Here is a 23,934-nt window from a genome sequence, read left to right as displayed (position 1 = left end):
CCCTACCCCTGACCTACAGGGACTAACAGAAAGAAGATTATCACAGGTATAAACCTTATCTTCCATTCATGATCTTGTGACCAGGAAGTGACTTCAGAGGGAGAGCTGAGGCCATTATAAGCAGCAGGTTGGCGAAGAGTCAGAGTTATGGGCAAGAGCAGAGATGCCGGTACCCCCACAAAGACAGTGCCTGGGGCAGTCAGCCCCCCTCCCTTACTACACCACGATTATATGTTAGTTTATGTTTATTAAACATTTATTATATCACATCACCATTATTATATTCAGCTTATTAAAAGTGTTTAATTAAGGTACTGGACATTGCTGGAGAACATATGATAAACTGAGAGGTATTTTCCATATAAGGTGAGCCGGCCCAAAAGTGACTGCTGAATTTACAGTTATTCATCAGATTATGGGACAACACTATCTATCCAAAACTGAACATTGTCTACCACATGGTAAAACCTTTGTGATGAAGCCTACCTTGCACAAACTAGCATCCAGCATTTTTGTAGCAACAAAGATAGGACTTGTGGCAGTATATAACCCCCCCCCCCACACACACACACTAGTACTTGATTACATCTTTTTATATGTCAAAGTTACCCACGCTCAGTACAGGACAGACAATACACTTTCATAAGATATGGGACTCTTACTTGACCTGGAGGGAGCAATGTGCCAATCAGCTGGACGCTAGATGAGATGTTATTCGAGGATATGGGGATATCCCCAAATCTAAAGTCCTGTGCAAAATGGGACCTCATTTAGAAATGCTTTATAGAAAACGTATGATTTCAGAGTTTAGGATTCACACACCATTTTTTTTTCCTTTGTCTTTAGGTTATGCCCTGGATCCATCCTTAGACAGCCCACAAAGTGTGAGCAAATACATTGGCTCTGTAAAAAAGGCTGAAAAGTTTAAAGGTAGAGTATCCCTACCATGGGCTGTATTTGCTGCAGTAGAAGTCTCTTTCCAGCTTTCCTGACACACTAATCGGACCTTTCAATCTACTGAACTGTTACTCTGCTATAATATAACACACAGCCTCACTAAAGCAGTTTTATGCTACGTCTTTCACTTAACGCTTTCTCAGAACCTGTTCCCAAGATCTAAATCTCCCATGTGTCAAAATGGCAAATTTGGAGTTGGATTTAATTAATTTGTCTTTCAAATCCAAGCTCAAGGTAAGCTAATTTTACTAGACTAGGTATTATCCCAGGACAAGCAGGCAGTATATTCTCACATATGGGTGACGTCATCAGCAGAGCCCAGATGCAGAAGTTCGCAAGCAGACTTGCTTGAAGAAACTCAAAGTTTCAAGTCGACTGCACTGCACATGCGCGAGTGCTTTCCTGCCCAGCGCAGGGCGCGTCTCCTCAGTTCTCAGTTTTCTGCGGAGCCGAGAAGTCCATCTTTGACTCTCTGCGTTTAACTTCGTTTCTTCGTGCCTTCTCTGAACCACGGTTTGTATTTTTTTCTTCACGGATCACTGTTCTTCCTTTATTTCTAGTTTAAAAAAATTTTTTGATCTTCGGTCCGTTTGCCGGGGCAGGCTGCTCGGCCGCAGCCCAAGGGCTTCGATTTTGCGGCGGCTATTTTTCCTTCTATGTCCCGGCCTGTAACGGGCTTCAAGAAGTGTAGCCAGTGCCAGCATGCGATTTCCCTTACAGATCCACACCGTCGGTGCCTCAAGTGCCTTGGACCGCAACATCACCCGAAGTCGTGCGAGCGCTGTGCTACTCTTCAACCTCGAGCCCTTAAGCATCGTCACCTTTTGGTAGAGAAGCTGTTCGGGATGGATTCTTCCTCAGATCCCTCGACATCGAAGGCGCCCTCGACCTCACCTTCGGCCGAGACTCCTCCTGCTTCAATTGCTTCCACCTCGAGCCTCATCAGACCTTCATCGTTTGCAGCGGCTCTCTCTTCGATGACACCTGCTGCATCTTCCCCTGTTTCCTCAGGTCAGAGAGCTCAGCAGAAGGTTCCAGCAGTGGTGCTTAAAGTGCTCAAGACTTCCAAGTCGAAGCACATATACATTGCCTCGGTGCAGCCTCCAGCCAAAGCAGGTGGTCCGGTTTCAGACACGGATCCATCCTTGCCAGCTTCTTTCCAGACTATGTTGGAGAAGCAATTCATTCAGTTCCTTACTAATATGGGACCGAAGCTTCTTCCTCTCATCCAGCCTGGGCATTCAGCAGACTCCCGCAAGGTCAAGCCGCTTCCTTTGCCTCAGTCTGAACTTACACACTCTTTGCAGGGAGCAGAGTCTCTGTGAGTGTCTGGTCTGGTATCCAAGCACGCGAAGCAAGGAGCAGAATCTTTGCAAGTGCCTCAGCAGGAATCCTCACACTCTATACAAGGAGCAGAGTCTTTGGAAGTGTATTGAGGTTCCTCCATCAAGCCTCTGGAGCTTTGCTCTACAGCCTCCAGTCCTATCCATTCTTTGGTGGCATCGGCTGCTTCTGTCTCCTAGTTGAAGTCTCCTCGAGATTCGAGATCTGCTTCCAAGCATCGTTCTCACCGACGATCGAGGCCTTCATCGAGGCATACTTCCAGGTATAGTTCTTCTTCTAAAGAACGTCCCTCTTCAACTAAGCCTCGCTCTACTCCTACTTTGACTAGACTGCCGACTCCTTGCTCGAGGTCTTCACTTCTGAACCTCAAGGATGCAGTGGTTTCGATTGCTTTGTCCAAGTCTCCATATTCTTTTGATGCCTTTTTCCTGCGGAAGCTTCATGTTCGACCCAGGCTGCCTCGATGTCCTCGAGGCAAAGCATTGGCGGATCAGCTATCTTTCTCATCTTTTCTTCATCAGATGGCTGTTGACTTGGATCTTCAATTAGATGCTGGTTCCAAATACTCTAAGGAGTACCTCGAAGTCATGCATCTCCCTCAACCTCCGGCAGAGTCACTTAAGCTTCCTCTTCACAAGCTTTTGTCTCAGATTTTTGTTCGATGCCTGGAGACCCCTTATACCATACCGGCTGTTCCAGGCAAATTGGACTCTAGGTATAAAACTGTACATCGCAAAGGGTTTGACAACTCACAGTTATCTCATCAGTCCCTGCTAGTCGAGTCCTCCTTGAAGAGGTCCCATCCTTCCAAGGTTTATGCCATCGTTCCTCCTGGAATGGAAGGGATAACTATGGACAAATTTGGACGTTGCATCTATCAAAATGCCATGATGTCCTCGAAAGTCCTCAATTATAATTTTCATTTTATTACTTATTTTGAGTTCCTCATTTCTCTATTACCAAAATTCTTGACTTATTTAAATACTCAAAAGCACTTTGAATTTCAAGAAGTCATTACTTCTTTATCACAACTTTGATTACATCTCCTCCAGTCATCTTTTGATGCCTTCGAGTTGTCTGCCTGGGCAGCTGCTTGCTCTGTAGCCATGCGTCGCCTTGCCTGGCTTTGTACCATTGATATGGATCCTAATCTTCAGGATCGCTTAGCTAATATTCCTTGTGCAGGCAATGACCTCTTTGATGAATCTATCGAGGCAGCCACCAAGAAATTGTCTGAACATGAATAATCCTTTGCTTCTATTGTCAGACCTAAGCCAAAGTCAGCTCCTGCCAAACCTACATGCCCTGCTCCTATCTATCAACGGCGTTTTACTCCGAGGATGGCTCCTTACAATCCTCCTCTTAAAAAACAGCAGCCTCAGAAGCAACAAAAACCTTAACCTTCTGCTGCACCTAAGGCTACTCAGCCTTTTTGACTGTTTAAAACAGAACATAACCTCCATCATTCTGACTACCTTCTTTACCCCCTATAGGAGGTCGTCTCCACTTTTTTTTACCATCAATGGAGATCAATTACATCCGACCTCTGGGTGCTTACCATCATCAGGGAAGGATACTCTCTTCATTTCACTCAGGTTCCACCAGAGCTTCCTTCAAGAGAGTATCCTTCCAATCCTTCCCAGACCGCCCTTCTTCTTCAGGAAGCTCAAGCTCTGCTTCGTCTCCAAGCCATCGAACCAGTTCCTCTGGACCAGCAGAACAGGGGGTTTTACTCCCATTACTTCCTTGTTCCGAAGAAGACGGGCGATCTGCGGCCCATTCTGGATCTCAGGGCTCTCAACAAATTTTTGGTCAAAGAAAAATTTTGAATGTTGTCCCTGGCATCTCTTTATCCCCTTCTAGAGAAGAACGACTGGTTATTCTCTCTGGATCTCAAGGAGGCCTATACTCACATTCCCATTCATCTGGCCTCCTGTCAATACCTCAGATTTCGGGTGGGGAATCTGCATTATCAATACAGAGTGCTGTCTTTTGGCCTGCTTCCTCTCCCAGAATGTTCACCAAGTGCCTGGTTGTGGTAGCAGCAGCTCTAAGGAACCATGGTCTTCAGGTATTTCTCTACCTCGAAGACTGGCTCATCAAAGATTCAACATCTCAGGGGGTTATTGTAGCGACCCAATGGACTACCTGGTTACTACAAAGTTTGGGATTTGAAATCAACTTTCACAAATCCCATCTTCAGCCCTCTCAGAATCTACAATTCATCGGAGCTGTTCTGGATACTATCCAACTCGGAGCATTCCTTCCACAACAACGTCTGGAAGCTCTTCTTCAACTCTGTCATACAGTGTCTTCCCGCTCTTCCATCTCAGCGAGACACATGATGGTACTTCTGGGTCACATGGCCTCCACAGTACACGTGACTCCTTTTGCCAAACTTCACCTCAGAATTCCTCATGGACCCTGGCATCTCAATGGACGCAGGTTTGCGACCCTCTTTCTCAACACATAACAGTCTCTCTGTTGGTGGATCTTTCTTCCAATCTCTCCAGAGGCTTGCTTTTCCAAACGCTCCCCCTATCAGAAGGTCCTCACAACAGATTCTTCAACCTACGCTTTGGGCGCTCATCTCGATGATCTCCGTACCCAAGGCCACTGGACCAGTTTGGATCTTCAGTGTCATATCAGTCTATTGGAACTCAGAGCGATCCTCAAGGCTCTCAACGCTTTCCAACATCTTCATGACCAGGTAGTCCTTTTGCCAGACTTCACCTCAGAATTCCTCAGTGGATCCTGGCATCTCAATGGATGCAGGTTTGCAACCCTCTTTCTCAACACATAACAGTCTCTCTGTTGGTGGATCTTTCTTCCAATCTCTCCAGAGGCTTGCTTTTCCAAACGCTCCCCCCATCAGAAGGTCCTCACAACAGATTCTTCGACCTACGCTTTGGGTGCTCATCTCGATGATCTCCGTACCCAAGGCCACTGGACCAGTATGGATCGTCAGTGTCATATCAGTCTATTGGAACTCAGAGCGATCCTCAAGGCTCTCAACGCTTTCCAACATCTTCATGACCAGGTCTTCATGACAACCAAGTTGCCATGTATTATATCAACAAACAGGGAGGGATGGGATCTGCCTCCCTTTGTTAAGAAGCTCTGAAGGTTTGGGACTGGGCATTCTGCCACAACACTTTCCTCAAAGCTGTCTATATCCAAGGGGCGAACAATTGCTTGGCGGCAACTTGAGTCATCTTCTGCAACCTCACGAATGGACACTCCATTCCTCGCCTCTTCATCACATTTTTCACAGTGGGGAACACCTCGGATAGACCTCTTTGCAGCTCCCCACACCTACAAACTGCCTCAGTTCTGCTCCAGGATATACTCTCCTCATCGCCTCGAGGCAGATGCTTTTCTTCTGGAATCAACATATCTCTTCCTCTATGCATTCCCTCCATTCCCTCTCATTCTCAGGACTCTGGTCAAGTTAAAGACCGATCATGCCACCATGATTCTGATTGCTCCTCGGTGGCTCAAGGATCTATCGTACGAGGAAAGGCTGAAAAATTTGTGGCTGTACTCACTCGAGGAACGTAGGAAGAGAGGATACATGATCGAGACGCTTAAGTATATTACCGGCTGTATCGAGATGGAACAAGAGATTCTTTTTCTCAAAGGACCTTCAGCCACAAGAGGGCATCCGTTCAAACTCAAGGGCGGGAAATTTCATGGCGACACCAGGAAATATTTCTTCACCGACAGAGTGGTTGATCCTTGGAACGAGCTCGCGGTGCAGGTGATCGAGGCAAACAGCGTGCAAGAATTTAAGAGCAAATGGGATGCCCATCCAGGATCCCTTAGAGGGTTAAGCCAAGGGAACCTGTCACCAGGAGTGGGTTCCCTAGGAGAGTAGATTGGGGGTGGGTTAGTAGAGTGGGCAGACCTGATGAGCTATGGCCCTTATCTGCCGTCATCTTCTATGTTTCTATGTAACCTTGGTACTCTCTTCTACTTCAATTCAGCAGCAGGGAGCCCTACCTTCTACCAGTTTTTCCATCTCTGCTTACACAGAGTCAGGGATCTCTGCTTCATCCCAACCTGCAGTCTCTACACCTGACAGCTTGGTACCTCTCAACATGATTCCTCTGCAGTTTTCTCAACCTGTCAGAGACATTTTAGAGGCTTCTAGGAAACCTACCACTAGACAATGCTATCACCAAAAATGGACTAGATTTTCTACGTGGTGTTTTTCTCATGATAAGGTGCCCCAACATTCCTCCTTATCTTCTGTTTTGGATTACCTTTTGCACTTATCGACTTCTAGCCTCAAGTCTACATCGATCCGAGTCCATCTCAGTGCAATTGCTGCATTCCATCAGTTTATCGAAGGGAAACCTCTCTCTGCTCATCCGGTGGTTTCCAGATTCATGAAAGGACTTTTCAATGTCAAACCTCCTCTCAAACCGCCACCTGTGGTTTGGTACCTCAATGTTGTCCTTGCTCAACTGATAAAGGCTCCATTTGAACCAATTGACAAGGCTCATCTGAAATATCTCACTTGAAAAGTGGTATTCCTCATTGCCTTCACTTCTGCTCGACGAGTCAGTGAGCTGCAAGCTTTAGTTGCTGATCCACCTTTCACTGTGTTTCATCATGACAAAGTGGTCTTACGTACTCATCCAAAATTCCTTCTTAAAGTGGTATCGGAATTTCATCTCAATCAATCTATTGTTCTTCCAGTGTTCTTTCCGAAGCCTCATTCTTATCCTGGAGAAGTAGCTCTTCATACTCTGGACTTTAAACGTGCTTTGGCCTTCTATTTGGAACGCACCAAACCACACAGAACTGCTCCTCAACATTTTGTCTCCTTTGATCCAAACACGTTAGGGCATCCTATCTCTAAGCGTACCATCTCCAATTGGATGGCTGCTTGTATCTCATTCTGCTATGCCCAGGCTGGATTGCCCCTCCACAGTAAAGTCACAGCCCATAAAGTCAGAGCAATGGCAGCATCTGTAGCTTTCCTCAGATCTACTCCCATTGAAGAAATTTGCAAAGCTGCTACTTGGTCCTCAGTTCATATTTTCACATCTCACTATTGTCTGGATACTTTTTCCAGACGGGATGGACAGTTTGGCCAAACAGTATTACAAAATTTATTCTCCTAAATTGCCAACACTCCCACCATCCCATTCTGATTAGCTTGGAGGTCACCCATATATGAGAATAGGCTGCCTGCTTGTCCTGGGATAAAGCACAGTTACTTACCGTAACAGGTGTTATCCTGGGACAGTAGGCAGCTATTCTCATAACCCACCCACCTCCCCGGTTTGGCTTAAGACGGGCGATCTGAGACCTTTTTTGGATCTCAGGGTGCTCAATAAATTTCTAGTCAGAGAAAAATTTTGCATGTTTACCCTGGCATCTCTTTATTCCCCTCCTCAAGCAGAACGACTGGTTATGCTCTTTGGATCTCAAGGAGGCCTACACACACATTCCCATTCATCCGGCCTCCCGTCAGTACCTCAGATTTTGGGTGGGAAATCTGCATTATCAATACAGAGTACTCTCTTTCGGTCTGGCCTCGTCTCCCAGAGTATTCACCAAGTGCTTGGTATTGGTGGCCGCAGCTCTCAGGAACCATGGTCTCCAAGTATTTCCATACCTTGATGACTGGCTCATCAAAGATTCCACGTCTCAAGGAGTCGTCGTAGCGACCCAGCGGACTATCTGGTTCCTGCAAAGTCTGGGATTCGAAATCAACTTTCCCAAATCCTATCTACAGCCGTCTCAGACTCTTCAATTCATCGGAGCTGTTCTGGACACAGTCCAACTCAGAGCATTCCTTCCTCAACAATGCCTGGAAGCTCTTCTCCATCTTTGTCATTCAGTGTCCTGTCGCCCATCCATCTCGGCGAGACTCATGATGGTTCTTCTGGGTCACATGGCTTCCACAGTACACGTGACTCCTTTTGCCAGACTTCACCTCAGTGGACCCTGGCATTTCAATGGATGCAGGTTTCTGACCCTCTGACTCGACACATCCAGGTCACTCCTGCTCTGACACAGTCTCTTCGCTGGTGGATGCTCTCTTCCTATCTATCCAGAGGCTTACTTTTTCACACGCCCCCACATCAGAAAGTTATCACGACAGATTCTTCAACTTACACTTGGGGGGCTCATCTAGTTGATTTCCGTACTCAAGGCTATTGGACCAGTACGGATCGTCAGTGTCATATCAATCTGCTGGAACTCAGGGCGATTTTCAATGCTCTCAATGCTTTTCAGCATCTTATTCACGACTGTGTAGTCCTCATTTGAACGGACAATCAGGTCGCAATGTATTATGTCAACAAACAGGGAGGCATGGGATCAGCCTCCCTATGTCAGGAAGCTCTAAAAGTTTGGGATTGGGCAATGGACTCTCCATTCCATGCCCCTTCATCACATTTTCTCTCAGTGGGGGACGCCTCAGATAGACCTCTCTGCAGCTCCCCACAACTACAAACTGCCTCAGTTCTGCTCCAGGATGTACACTCCTCATCTCCTTGAGGCAGATGCTTTTCTTCTGGACGAATCTCTTTCTATATGCGTTTCCTCCATTCTCTCTCATTCAAAAGACGCTGGTCAAGCTGAAGACCGACCATGCCACCATGATTTTGGTTGCTCCTCGGTGGCCCAGACAACCCTGGTACTCCCTTCTACTTCAACTCAGCAGCAGGGAGCCATACCTCTCTGCTTACACAGCATCAGGGATCTCTGCTCTATCCCAACCTGCAGTCTCTACACCTGACAGCTTGGTTCCTCTCAACGTAGCTCCTCTGCAGTTTTCTCAATCTGTGAGGGATGTTTTGGAAGCTTCACGGAGGCCTACTACTAGACAATGCTATCACCCAAAATGGACTAGATTTTCTACTTGGTGTTTTTCTCATCATAAGGAGCCTCAACATTCCTCCTTATCTTCAGTTTTGGACTATCTTTTGCACCTTTCTCATTCTGGCCTCAAGTCTACATCGAGTCGATACGAGTCCATCTTAGTGCAATTGCTGCTTTCCATCAGCCTATTGAAGAGAAACCCCTCTCTGCTCATCCTCTGGTTTCCAGATTCATGAAAGGACTTTTCAATGTCAAACCGCCTCCTGTGGTTTGGGACCTCAATATTGTTCTTACTCAGCTGATGAAACCTCCATTTGAACCAATTGACAAGGCTCATCTGAAGTATCTCACTTGGAAAGTGATGTTTCTCATTGGCCTCACTTCTGCTCGACAAGTCAGTGAGCTCCAAGCGTTGGTTGCGGATCCACCTTTTACAGTGTTCCATCATGACAAGGTGGTTCTTCGCACTCACCCGAAATTCCTTCCTAAAGTGGTCTCGGAATTTCATCTCAACCAATCCATTGTTCTTCCAGTGTTTTTTCCAAAGCCTCATTCTCATCCTGGAGAAGTTGCTCTTCAGACTAAAGAGCTGCACGGGAACGGGGACGACGGGAATCCTGCGGGACTCGCGGGCATCCTGCGGGTTCCCCCTTCGGGTCACGGGGATCCCTTGGGGACGCCTCCGAGGGTCGCGGGGTTCCTGCGGGGCTGGATATACTCAGTCGTGCGGCTCTTCTTCTCTCTACCTGCTCTGCTTGCAGCACAGAGCCAAACGGAAGTCTTCCTGACGTCAGCACTGACGTCGGGAAGACTTCCGTTCGGCTCTGTGCTGCAGGCAGGGCAGGTAAGGAGATGGAGAGTAGCCTCGCGGTTTGAGTGGCTACCAAGGGAGGGGGGCTAGATGTAATTTACTTGGATTTCAGCAAAGCCTTTGATACAGTTCCTCATAGGAGGCTGTTGAACAAACTTGAAGGGCTGAAGTTAGGACCCAAAGTGGTGAACTGGGTCAGAAACTGGCTGTCGGACAGACGCCAGAGGGTGGTGGTTAATGGAAGTCACTCGAAGAAAGGAAAGGTGACTAGTGGAGTCCCTCAGGGTTCGGTGCTGGGGCCAATCCTGTTCAATATGTTTGTGAGTGACATTGCTGAAGGGTTAGAAGGAAAAGTGTGCCTTTTTGCAGATGATACCAAGATTTGTAACAGAGTAGACACCGAAGAGGGAGTGGAAAATATGAAAAAGGATCTGCAAAAGTTAGAGGAATGGTCTAATGCCTGGCAACTAAAATTCAATGCAAAGAAATGCAGAGTAATGCATTTGTGGATTAATAATAGGAAGGAACCGTATATGCTGGGAGGAGAGAAGCTGATATGCACGGACGGGGAGAGGGACCTTGGGGTGATAGTGTCCGAAGATCTAAAGGCAAAAAAACAGTGTGACAAGGCAGTGGCTGCTGGGCTGTATAAAGAGAGGCGTAGTCAGTAGAAGGAAGAAGGTGTTGATGCCCCTGTACAGGTCATTGGTGAGGCCCCACTTGGAGTATTGTGTTCAGTTTTGGAGACCGTATCTGGCGAAAGACGTAAGAAGACTTGAGGCGGTCCAGAGGAGGGTGACGAAAATGATAGGAGGCTTGCGCCAGAAGACGTATGAGGAGAGACTGGAAGCCCTGAATATGTATACCCTAGAGCAGGGGTGCCCACACTTTTTGGGCTTGCGAGCTACTTTTAAAATGACCAAGTCAAAATGATCTACCAACAATAAAATTTTTAAAAAACACAAAGCACACTGTACACATAGAAAATGTTAATTATCATTCCTATTCCAGGGTTTTTCAAAGAGGTCAAAGCAGATGACTCTATGCACTATCACCTCAGTAACAACCATACAAAAATAGACAAATATACCCCCCTCCCTTTTTACTAAACCACGACAACAGTTTTTAGCGCAGGGAGCTGCGCTGAATGCCCAGCGCTGCTCTCGAAGCTCATAGGCTCCCTGCACTAAAAAACTCTATTGTGGTTTAGTAAAAGGGGACCTTAGTGTAAAATATAGACAGCAGATATAAATTCAGACACATTTTGATCACTAAATTTAAAATAAAATCATTTTTCCTACCTTGTCTGGTGATTTCATGAGTCTCTGGTTGCACTTTCTTCTTCTGACTGTGCATCCAATCTTTCTTCCCTTCTTTTAGCCTGTATGCTTCCTCTCCTCCAGACCTCATTCCCTCCCCCAACTTTTCCTTCCTCTCTCCCTCCCCTTTCTTTCTCTCTGCCTCCCTTTCTTTTTTTTCTGTTTCTCTTCTTTCCTTCTGTCTCCCTGCCTGCCCTTTTTCTTTCTTTCTCCCTGCCCTCCCCCAAGCCACTGCCACTCCATCGGGGACCAGGACCCAAACTGCCATTGGGGACCAAGACCCAAACCGCCACCAATAACGGGCCCGAAAGCCGACGACGCCCCAAGCTCTCCCTGCTTCAGCTGACCAGCATCGCGATCGACCTATTGGGGGAAATGCTGCCGGGTCCTGCCTTCGCGGAAACAGAAAGTAGGCAGGACCCGGCAGCAAGAAGAGGAAATGCTTCATTAACCTGTCTCCCGCCTAAGCCCGTAGCGAATGCTTGCTTCAGGGCTCTCAACATGTGCGTGCCGGCTTCCCTTCTCCCCCAACCCCTGGACATAACTTCCAGTTTCGGAGGGAAGAGAAGAGAAGCCGGCACACACACGTTAGATCCCGGAGCATAAGTTCGCTACGGGCTGAAATCTCCAAGCCGGGTTTTTTTTTTCATTTTCAGCAGCGGTGGCAGCAGCAGATGACAGCTGGGCCCTAGGGAGAATATAGAAGAAGGCTGATCGGCCCGGTAGATCAGTACGGCAACACGAGTCTAGCGATCGACTCACGTTGCCTTCCTGAGCTACTGGTCGATCGCGATCAACGTATTGGGCACCCCTGCCCTAGAGGAAAGGAGAGACAGGGGAGATATGATTCAGACGTTCAAATACTTGAAGGGTATTAACGTAGAACAAAATCTTTTCCAGAGAAAGGAAAATGGTAAAACCAGAGGACATAATTTGAGGTTGAGGGGTGGTAGATTCAGGAGCAATGTTAGGAAATTCTACTTTACAGAGAGGGTAGTGGATGCCTGGAATGCGCTCCCGAGAGAGGTGGTGGAGAGTAAAACTGTGACTGAGTTCAAAGAAGCGTGCGATGAACACAGAAGATTTAGAATCAGAAAATAATATTAAATATTGAACTAGGCCAGTTACTGGGCAGACTTGCACGGTCTGTGTCTGTGTATGGCCGTTTGGTGGAGGATGGGCAGGGGAGGGCTTCAATTGCTGGGAGAGTGTAGATGGGCTGGAGTAAGTCTTAACAGAGATTTTGGCAGTTGGAACCCAAGCACAGTACCGGGTAAAGCTTTGGATTCTCGCCCAGAAATAGCTAAGAAGAAAAATTAAAAAAAATAAAATAAAATAAAAAAAATTTAAATTGAATCAGGTTGGGCAGATTGGATGGACCATTCGGGTCTTTATCTGCCGTCATCTACTATCCTATCAACCCCACCATAAAAACACTCGGAGTCATCCTAGATAGATGCTTGACCTTCGAAGACCATACCAGTGCCCAGGTCAAAAAATGCTTCTGCACCCTCTGGAAACTTCGCACCATCAAATACCACTTCGACCACCTCTCCTTCCGTTTACTGGTCCAATCATTAATATTAAGCATACTGGACTACTGTAATATCATATACCTGGGAGCCTATAAAAACACCATCAAACATTTAAAAATAGTACAAAATGCCGCCGTCCGCCTCATCTTCGGCCTCAAAAAATACGACCACGTTAGCCCCTATTACGCTAAACTCCACTGGCTGCCGGTAGAGGCAAGAATCATCTTTAAATTCGCTTGCCTCTGCTTCAAAACCTTAGCAGGCTCTTCACCAATCTACCTATCTGAACATCTTGAAATTGCATGCCCCTCTCGCACCCGAAACATCTTCCTGTTCTCCTTTCCCTTCCTGAAGGGCTGCCTCTACAAAAAATTCCTTGACCGATCCCTAGCATTCCAAGCGGGCAAATGGAACAAATGCCTCTCTACTCTCATCTCCACTATCAAACATTCAGGAAGTTAACTAAAACCTACCTTTTTGACAAATTCCTCTGATTTATCCTCCCTCCTCCTCCCTTCTCTTCTGACCTCTCCCCCCCTAGACCCTTACCTCATGTAACACTGCTATTTGTAACACCGCTGTATCTAACTTAAAGCAAATGTAACTACTCCGAACATATAACCTAGCTGCTAAAATAACTTCACCGTATATTTATCGTCTAAAATGTAAAGGTAACTTGACCGAATATATATCGTCTAAAATGTAAATGTAACATTAACAAAATTGTAACTTCGCTGTAAATGTACAGTCTCTTCATCTGTTAACCGCATAGAACTTCCATGGTAATGCGGTATACAAGAATAAAGTTATTATTATTATTATTCATACTCTGGACTGTAAACGTGCTTTGGCTTTCTATTTGGAACACACCAAACCACACAGAACTTCTCCTCAACTTTTTGTCTCCTTTGATCTGAACAAGTTGGGACATCCTATCTCTAAGCATACCATCTCCAATTGGATGGCGGCTTGTATCTCTTTCTGCTATGCCCAGGCTGGATTACCCCTTCACAGTAAAGTCACAGCCCATAAGGTCAGAGCAATGGCAGCTTCTACACCTATTGAGGAAATTTGTAGAGCTGCTACTTGGTCCTCGGTTCATACCTTCACTTCTCACTATTGTCTGGATACTTTCTCCAGACAGGATGGACAGTTTGGCCAAACAGTATTACAAAATTTATTCTCCTAAGTTGCCAACTCTCCCACCATGAGTATAAGATGTTGGGGGAGACATTAGCCAAATGCGAACAAGAAAGGGATTTGGGGGTACTGATAGACAGAACCCTAAAGCCTTCGGCTCAATGTGCGGCGACGGCGAAGAAAGCAAACAGGATGTTGGGCATGATTAAGAAGGGGATCATGAGTAGATCGGAAGAGGTCATAATGCCACTTTACAGAGCAATAGTCAGACTGCACTTGGAATACTGTGTCCAACACTGGTCTCCATACCTTAAGAAGGATATAACTCTGCTGGAGAGGGTGCAGAGGCGAGCCACAAAACTAGTCAAATGTATGGAAAATTTGAGCTACAGAGAACGCCTCAAAAAACTGGGACTATTCACCCTCGAGAAGAGAAGATTGCGAGGGGATTTGATAGAAACTTAAAATATTAAAGGGATTTGATAAAATAGACCAGGAAACAGCATTACTAACATTTTCGGAGGTGACATGGACACAGGGTCATAGCCTGAAACTGAGTGACAGCAGGTTTAGGACAAATGTTAGGAAGTTCTGTTTCACACAGCGAGTGGTTGGCGCTTGGAATGCTCTCCCGGAGGAGGTTGTGGCAGAGACTACTGTTCCGAGTTTCAAGCGCAAGTTGGATGCACACTAGAGAATGGCACAGTGACAAAATTCATCATCGTTCCCGTCCCCGTGGATAACCGCGGGAAATAATCCCATGTCATTTTCTAGTGTCTATTTCAACCTCGGTCCTTCTACACCAGCATTCTTCAAAGCAAAGCTTGCGGGTCAGTGGTTGTGCCCAATTATACTCTGATTCTTCCCTCTCTCCTTAAAGAATGACATGAAGATGGTTTCCCGCGGTTATCCGCGGGGACGGGAACGGTGATGAATTTTGTCACCGTGTCATTCTCTAATGCACACCTTCTTGCAAATCATATTGAGGGATACGGGAAATCCGGGTCTCCAAAAAGGAGTACCTAAATGGGCCACCGCGTGCGCGGATCGCTGGACAAGATCGACCTCGGTCTGATCCGGTGCAGGCATTTCTTATGTTCTTATGTTTGGTTAGCTTGGAGGTCACCCACTTGTGAGAATAGCTGCCTGCTGTCCCTGGATAACAACTATTACGGTAAGTAACTGTGCTTTTTCGGTAATTCTAAATAAACAATATTGCAATAATCCAAGGTAGACAATACTGTAGACTGAACCAGCACCAAAAGGATTCCATGTCAAAAAACTTCTTAATAGTCCTCAGTTTCCACATAGTGCATAGCTTTTTTTAATTAAGAGATCTGTATGCTTCTTGAAAGTTAAACTACAATCCAAAGTTATTCCCAAAATCTTCAGATTTGACGCTTTCTCAAAGTTTTGACCATTAAATTGGATAGTTGATTTCTGAATTTTTTCATTAGGACTAGCTAAATAAATCTTAGTTTTTTTCAGGATTAAGCTTTAACCTAAACTGCATCATCATCCTCTTCTCAAGAGGACTCAAAGGTGTCCATTCTGGTAACTTGAAAGCTCAACATCTTCTTATAGCTTTTGCAGAGGAGAGTGATTATGGCAAAAGAAGCAGTAGAAATTTTATGCAGGTTTGAACAGGAGAAGCTGCTGACGAGAAAAATATCTTGCTAGTGATTCCTTACTCACAGCCTCGGCTCCTGAGCCTTGGAAGTCTTCCATACCTTCTGATGATGATGATTGAAGCTTCTGCACAGCCATTGTATAAGCAGGCTCCTCCCTGCTGCTTGTTGACACTACTTCAGTTGATTTGGGGGCTAGAGGAGAGTTAGGTATTGCGGGACTCTGCAGTATCCTCGGCCTGTCCACAGCATGTCCTTTAGCAACCCCCAAGCACTAGGGTCTGGCGTGAAGTGCTAACAGAAGGAAGAGGAGGTATTCCTCATCTTTTCAGCAAATGTTATGTTGTTAAACTATTTTTTGCTTTGTTCTCCATTTCTTTCCTCTTTGCTGCCTTAGTGCCGGTATTGCTTCCTGTTATTCTCATACTGCAAGGCAAGGACTCTTAAACAGGACACCGTAAGATTGTTCTTAAGTTCCTTTGTGGTCCTTTTCTCTTGCAGGTCGGACAGTGTTTGAATCTGGGAGGAAGAAATCTAAGAAGAGGGAAAAAATGAAGGGGACGGATGCATCCAATATCGAAGGCTTCCTGGGGCCCTGGGCAAAATATGTGGATGAGAAGGACGTGGCCAAGCCTTCTGAGGTAAAGATGCTCCAGTTATGTCTCCTGTAGGACTCTAGTGTTTCTTTCAGAACCATATTTCTGGTTTTTTGCTCTCTGCAAGATAACCTGGCTTAAAAAGTTTCTTTTCTTTAGGAAGAGCAGAAAGAGTTGGATGAAATTACCGCAAAGAGACAAAAGAAGGGCAGACATGAAGAGGAGAAGCCTGCCGATGAAAAGACCATCTTGCATGGTAAGCATTCTGATGAATCCTCTGGGTAGCATGACTTAGATCTGATTGTATCTCGCTGACTGATCTGGGCAGGAAGCAGGTTGGATGAAGTCAGTACTATGCTAGGAAGCTTCCAGAGAACAGCGAGTGCTGCTGTGATGCAACTAGTCCAATGTCCCCGTCCCCCCCCCCCCAGAAAAGGAGGAAAAAAGGTTGACAAAAATAAACCATTCAGCTTGCGGCTCTCCAGCGACCACAGCATGGTGTGGTTTCACCTCAGGAAAGGAACCACTAGGTCAAACACATCAACAAAGGTCCTTATCTTTAAGGGCACTAACTTCGAGAGCATGGGAGATTTTGTCTGTGAGGCGCTTCAAAATGTGGAGGTAATGTGGTCAGCTCTGAAATCTATCCTACAGGAAGCAACCAATCTCTATATAAAAACCGTGAGTAAACAACGGAGAAATAACAAACCCCAGTGGTTCTTTGCGGAGATCTCGGAACTCGAAAAACAGAAGAAAAGAGCATTTGTATCCTACAAACAATCACAACGACTAAAAGTCAAAGAAACCTATCTAGAGAAATCTAGAACTGTCAAAAGAGCGGTCAGAAACGGCAAACTCCGGATGGAAGAAAAGTTAGCTATGAATATTAAAAAAGGGGATAAATCCTTTTTCAGGTAAGTTAATGATAGAAAGAGGAATACAGACGGGATAATGCGCCTAAGGAAACCCGACGGTACCTATGCAGAATCGGACTCCGATAAAACCAAACTACTAAACAATTACTTCTGCTCAGTCTTTACCTGTGAGGCGCCGGGATCTGGTCCACAGCTGCAAACAAGGGAGAGCTCAGAAGACCTGTTCAGGAATTTTGAATTTACTACCAGCCGCATCTACCAAGAATTATCAAGGCTCAAAGTGAACAAAGCCATGGGACCGGATAAATTGCACCCCAAAGTGCTTAGGGAATTGAGAGATGTCCTGGCAGAACCGTTACCCGCGCTCTTCAATCTTTCCCTGAGCACGGGAAAAGTCCCATTAAACTGGAAAACATCATTCCGTTTCACAAAAAGGGATGCAGGTCAGAGACTGCAAATTACAGGCTGGTAAATCTTATATCAATAGTGTGGAAACTTGTGGAAACGTTGATTAAACACAAATTGGATATGTTTCTGGATGATGAGAGGCTGAGGGATCCCCACCAGCATGGATTTACAAAGGAAAGGTCCTGCCAATCCAATCTAATCAGCTTCTTTGACTGGGTAACAAAAAAACTAGATAAGGGAAAGTCCCTGGATGTAGTGTATCTGGACTTTTGATAGTGTCTCACACCGTAGATTATTGAACAAGATGAGCTCGCTGGGACTAGGAGAAACATTAACTGCATGGGTTAAAGACTGGCTCAGTGGCAGACTTCAAAGAGTGGTGGTAAACGGTACTCCCTCTGAAACGTCATTGGTGTTCAGTGGAGTACTGCAGGGCTCGGTCCTGGGACCAGTCCTATATAATATCTTCGTACGGGATCTGCCTCAGGGACTTCAGGGTAAAATTGCATTATTTGCTTTTGATGCTAAATTATGAAATATAGTGGGCAGAGGTACCATACCCGACACTATGACACAGGACCTACTTTTACTGGAGCAATGGTCTACTATTTGGCAGCTGAGCTTTAATGCCAAGAAGTGTAAACTTATGCACCTTGGTAGCGGAAACCCTTGCAAAACCTACACTCTGAATGGTGAGACCTTAACTAGAACTGTTACAGAACGGGACCTGGGAGTAATCATTAGTGAAGATATGAAGGCTGCCAATCAAGTGGAGAAAGCTTCATCCAAGGCTAGACAAATGCTGGGTTGCATCCGGAGAAATTTCGTCAACCGAAAGCCCAAAGCGGTAATGCCGCTTTACAGTTCCATGGTGAGACCACATCTGGAATACTGTGTTCAATTTTGGAGGCCAAATTATCAAAAGGATGTGCTGAGAATAGAGTTGGTTCAGAGATTGGCCACTAGGATGGTCTCAGGACTCAAGGAACTCCCATATGAAGAACATCTAGGTAAGTTGCAGCTATACTCTCTCGAGGAACGCAGAGAGAGGGGAGACATGATAGAGACGTTCAAATACGTTACTGGCCATATGGAGGTGGAAGAAGACATCTTTTTCCTTACAGGACCTACAGCGACAAGAGGGCATCCGCTAAAAATCAGGGGTGGGAGATTTCATGGTGACACTAGGAAGTATTTCTTCACCGAAAGGGTGGTTGATCGTTGGAATGATCTTCCACTACAGCTAGTAGAGGCCAACAACGTGCTCAATTTTAAGAATAAATGGGATAAACATGTGGGTTCACTTCGAGGAAGTGCTTAGGGGGGTGGGTTATTTGAGTGGGCAGACTTGTTGGGCCGATGGCCCTTTTCTGCCGTCATACTCTATGTTTCTATGATCACTCCTGCCGCGGTTCACCACTGGACCACCAGGGATTCAAAAGGTATGCCGGGGAGGCGGGAGGGAGGTAAAATGTTCTCCAAGTCAGCTGGGACAGGAGATGGATAGGATTCCTTTTCCGGCACACAGCTGGAACCACCAGGCATTAAAAAGTACACTGGAGAGGTGAGAGGGAAAATAAAAGTTCTCCAAGTCAGCTGGGACAGGAGATGGGAGGGATCTTGGTCACTCTTCTTTGAACCTTTTCTAGTGCCACTAAATCTTTCTTGAGATATGGTGACCAGAATTGAATGCAATACTCAAGGTGAGGTTGCATTATGGAGCAATAAAGGGGCATTATAACATTCTTAGTCTTGTTAACCATCCCTTTTTAAATAATTCCTAGAATCTTGTTTGCTTTTTTGGCCACCGCCACACATTAGGCGGAAGGTTTCATCTTATTGTCTACAAGGACACCCAGAACTTTTTGTTTGGCGCTATCCCCCAAGGTGGACCCTAGTATCTGGTGTCTTTGATTTGGGTTATTCTTCTCAGTGTGCATCACTTTCCATTTGTCCCCATTAAATTTCATCTGCCACTTGGACACCGAGTCTTCCAATTTCCTAAGGTCTATCTGCAATTTTTCACAATCTGCATGCATTTTAACAACTTTGAACAGTTTAGTGTCATCTGCAAATTTAATCACCTCTCTCGTCATTTCAATTTCCAGATTGTTTATAAATAAGTTAAATTGCACCAGTCCCAGTACAGACCCCTGCGGCACTCCACTGTTTACTGTCCTCCATTGAGAAAAATGTTTTCTATCCGATAACCAATTCCTAATCCACAACTGAACTTTGCCTCCAATCCCATGACACTTTAATTTTCTCAGGAGCTTCTCATAAGGAACTTTGTCAAAAGCTTTCTGAAAATCTAGATACACTATATCAACCGCCTCACCTCTATCCACTTGTTTATTCACACCTTCAAGCAAATTGGTGAGGCAAGATCTCCCTCGGTTGAACCCATGCTGACTCTGTCTCATTAAATCATGTCTGTCTATGTGTTCCACAATTTTATTTTTTATAATCGTTTCTACCATTTTGCCCGGCACCGAAGTGAGGCTTACCAGTCTTTAATTTCCCTGGAGCCTTTTTTTAAAAATTGGCTTAACATTGGCCACCGTCCAATCTCCAGGTACTATAGACGATTTTAGCGACAGGTTACAGATAACTAACAGCAGGTCAGCAATTTCATGTTTGAGTTCTTTTAATACCCTGGGATGTATACCATCTGGTCCAGGCGATTTATCACTTTTTAACTTGTCAATTTGGTTTAGTTCATCTTCCAGATTCACTGAGATGTCATTTAGTTCCTCCGCATCATCACCCTTGAAAACCATTTCCGGTTCAGGAAGATCTCTAAACTAAACTAAACCTTAAGTTTGTATACCGCATCATCTCCATAAAGATAGAGCTCAACACAGTTTACAGGTAATTCAATAAATAAGGGAAGGACATAATAAGAAATTAGAGGTTATGAAGAGGATAGCTAGCTTTACATTTTAAATAGATAGCTTTACGTTTTGGAGAAAAGCCAGGTTTTCAGAAGCTTTCGGAATAATTGGAATGAGCCTAGGTTCCGCAGCGGGGCAGGGAGGTTATTCCAAAGCTCAGTGAATTTGAAGAAAAGGGATTTCCCTAATTTACCTGCATACATGACACCTTTTAACGAGGGGAAAGATAGTTTGAGTATGTGGGCGGATCTGGTAGTGTCAGGTCTCAAAGAATTCCAGGATAGTGGGATAGGGGAAGAAGAATGCCATATAGGATCTTGAAAATTAGGCAGGTACATTTAAAGTGAATCCTAGAAATCACCAGAAGCCAGTGAAGTTTTGACAGAAGCAGGGAAACATGATCGAATTTGCTTTTTGCGAAGATCAATCTAGCCACAGTGTTCTGGATCCACTGAAGTCTTTGAAGATTTTTTCTTGGTTAGACTTAGATGAAATTACAATCTTCTTCCATAAATACCAAAGCAAGGCGGCAAAGGGGCCAAAAGAGACTACGAGGAAAAAATAGCCTAGGAGGTGAAAAACTTCAAGCCATTCTTTTGATATATTAAGGGGAAAACGACCCATGAAGGAAGTGGTGGGACCGTTGGATGACCATGGAATAAAGGGAGTGCTAAAGGAGGACAAAGCCATCGCCGACAAACTGAACACATTTTTTTGCGTCTGTATTTGCCGAAGAGGATATACACAACATACCGGAACCCATAAGGCTATATGCTGGATACGAAGACAGGAAACTGACAAAGTTGATGGTCAGTCTAGAAGAGGTATGCAGGCAGATTGATAGGCTTAAGAATGATAAATCCCCGGGACCGGGTGGCATACATCCGAGGGTCATAAATGAACTGAAAGGGACTATGGCTGAACTGCTTCAATTAATAGCCAATCTGTCGATCAAATCGTGAAAGATTCCGGAGGACTGGAAGGTGGTGAATGTTACGCCTGGAAAGATGGTAGAGGAGCTGATACAGGACTGCATCATTGATCACCTTGACGGACACGATCTGATGAGGACCAGCCAGCACGGCTTCAGCAAAGGCAGATCCTGTTTGATGAAATTGCTGCACTTCTTTGAGGGAGTAAACAGGCAGATAGACGAGGGTGACCGGGTCGACATTGTATATCTGGATTTTCAGAAGGCGTTCAACAAGGTTTTGCATGAATAACTACTTCAGAAAATTGCAAGCCATGGAATCGGTGAAATACTCACGTGGATTAAAAACTGGCTGGAGGATAGGAAATAGAGAGTGGTGGTAAATGGACAATGCTCGGACTGGAAGAGCGTCACTGGTGGGGTGCCGCAGGGCTCGGTGCTTGGACCCATGCTCGTCAATATCTTTATAAACGATCTGGACATTGGTACAACGATTGAGATGATTAAATTTGCGGACGATACGAAGTTATTCAGAGTAGTGAAGACACAGGGGGATTGCGAAGATCTGCAACGTTTCATAATCAAGCTCGAGAAATGAGCAGCAACATGGCAAATAAGATTCAACTTGGATAAGTGTAAAGTGATGCATGTCGGTAACAAAAATCTCATACATGAATACAGGATGTCCGGGGCAGTACTTGGAGAGACCTCCAGGAAAGGGACTTGGGAGTTCTGATCGACAAGTCGATGAAGCCATCCACGCAATGTGCGGTACTGGCGATAAGGGCGTACAGAATGCTAGGAATGATTAAGAAGGGGATCACAAACAGATCGGAGAAGGTTGTCATGCCGCTGTACCGGGCAATGGTGCGCCCTCACCTGAAGTACTGCATCCAGCACTGGTCGCCATATATGAAGAAGGACACGGTAGTACTCAAAAGGGTCCAGAGAAGAGCGACTAAAATGGTTAAGGTGCTGGAGGAGTTGCCGTAGTGGGCCTCTTCTCCCTTGAAAAGAGGAGACTGCGAGGGGACATGATCGAAACATTCAAGATAATGAAGGGAATAGACTTAGTAGATAAAGACAGGTTGTTCACCCTCTCCAAGGTAGGGAGAATGAGAGGGCACTCTTTAAAGTTAAAAGGGGATAGATTCCGTACAAACGTAAGGAAGTTCTTCTTCACCCAGAGAGTGGTAGAAATCTGGAACGCTCTTCCGGAGACTGTTATAGGGGAAAACACCCTCCAGGGTTTCAAGACAAAGTTGGACAAGTTCCTGCTAATCCAGAACGTACGCAGGTGAGGCTGGACTCATTTAGAGCACTGGTTTTTGACCAAAGGGCCGCTGTGTGAGCGGACTGCTGGGCACGATGGACCACTGGTCTGACCCAGCAGCAGCAATTATTATGTTCTTATGTTCAAAGAATTCATTTAGTTTTCTGTCATGGCCTTATCCTCCCTGAGTGCCCCTTTTGCTCCTTGATCTTCCAATGGTCCCGCAGATTCCCTCATAGGTTTTCAGCTTCTGATGTACCCACCAAAAAGCTGAATTTTTGAAAGTTTCTCTTCATTCTGTTTCTTAACTTTATTTATTAGTGCTTTGGTCTCTTCTTATTTTATTAATTTGGATTCTTTTTCCATTCTTTAAAGTATGTTTTTCTGGATCTGATAGCCTCTTTCACTTCACCTTTTAATTATGCCAGCTCTCATTTTCTCTTCTTTCTACCTTTAATATGTGGAATGCATCTGGTCTGGGCAACCACGCCTGGTTTACCTGGTCCTAACCTTTGCAACTGACCCCTTTTCGCTTCTTTTCAACCGTTTTCCTCATTTTATCATAGTTGCCTTTTTGAAAATTAAATGCCGCTATAGTAGATTTTTTTTTGTGACATCACTTCAGATATCAGCTCAAATTTGGCCCCATTATGATCACTGCTTTCACTGTGGACACAACACAGTTATCTCCTGTATTATACCTTGTATTCCGCTAAGGACCAAGTCTAAAATAGTTCCCCCCTTTGTTGGCAAAGATCAACTATACACACACACACATTTCCCAAAGCTAACATTTTAGAAATAAAAATAAAATACTTTTTTCACCTTTGTTGTCTGGAGATCTATTTTTCCTTCAAGTTGTTTGCAGTTTCTCTCTCTTTTTTTTTTTTTTTTTTTGCTTTCCTGTCTTTTGTAAATTCTCCTTCAAGTGGCTGGTGTCCATTTGTCTTTTCTCCTCTCCCCTGTCTTGTTCTATTCTTTCACTACAACTGCTTCCGACATATTAGCTTTTTCCTTCCTCTTTTTTCTACCTCTGTCAGATTTCACTTTCTCCCTCTCTATGCCCAACAATTCTCCTCTTTCTTCCTTTCTCCGTGTGCACCATCTCTTTCCCTTTCACACACCCATGCCCAAGAATTTTCCCTTTTTATTCCCTCCCCACCTCAACATCTTTCACTCCCTCCTTCTATCATATGTTCTTAGTTTGCGTCCCTTCCCTCCCATTCTATGTCCCAAGTTCATGCTCTCTCCCTCCCTCCTTCCTCCTATGTCTCAAGTTTGTACCCCCTCCATCCCTCCTTCTTCCATCCTGTGTCCCAAGTTCGTGCCCTCTCCCTCCCTCCTTCCTTCTGTGTCCCAAGTTTGCGCCATCCCTCCCTTCCA

General features: G+C 45.2%; 1 protein-coding gene across 2 annotated transcripts in view; it reads left to right on the top strand.

Moving 5' to 3' along the window:
- CDC40 (cell division cycle 40) overlaps positions 1–23,934 on the top strand; it is a 115,573-nt gene that overhangs the window by 47,475 nt on the left and 44,164 nt on the right. Inside the window, exons 4-6 of one of the 2 annotated variants that reach the window (XM_033939257.1) lie at positions 847–930; positions 16,076–16,215; positions 16,330–16,426. In XM_033939257.1, coding sequence (XP_033795148.1) covers positions 847–930; positions 16,076–16,215; positions 16,330–16,426 — 321 coding nt within the window. The remainder of the gene's footprint in view (positions 1–846; positions 931–16,075; positions 16,216–16,329; positions 16,427–23,934) is intronic. The other variant, XM_033939259.1, reaches the window with a different exon arrangement.

Source organism: Geotrypetes seraphini, chromosome 3 (genome assembly GCF_902459505.1).
Source record: "Geotrypetes seraphini chromosome 3, aGeoSer1.1, whole genome shotgun sequence".
NCBI classification, from domain to species: domain Eukaryota; kingdom Metazoa; phylum Chordata; class Amphibia; order Gymnophiona; family Dermophiidae; genus Geotrypetes; species Geotrypetes seraphini.
The sequence above is the reverse complement of the archived record's forward strand: the minus strand, read 5'-3'. Positions and strand labels throughout refer to the sequence as shown.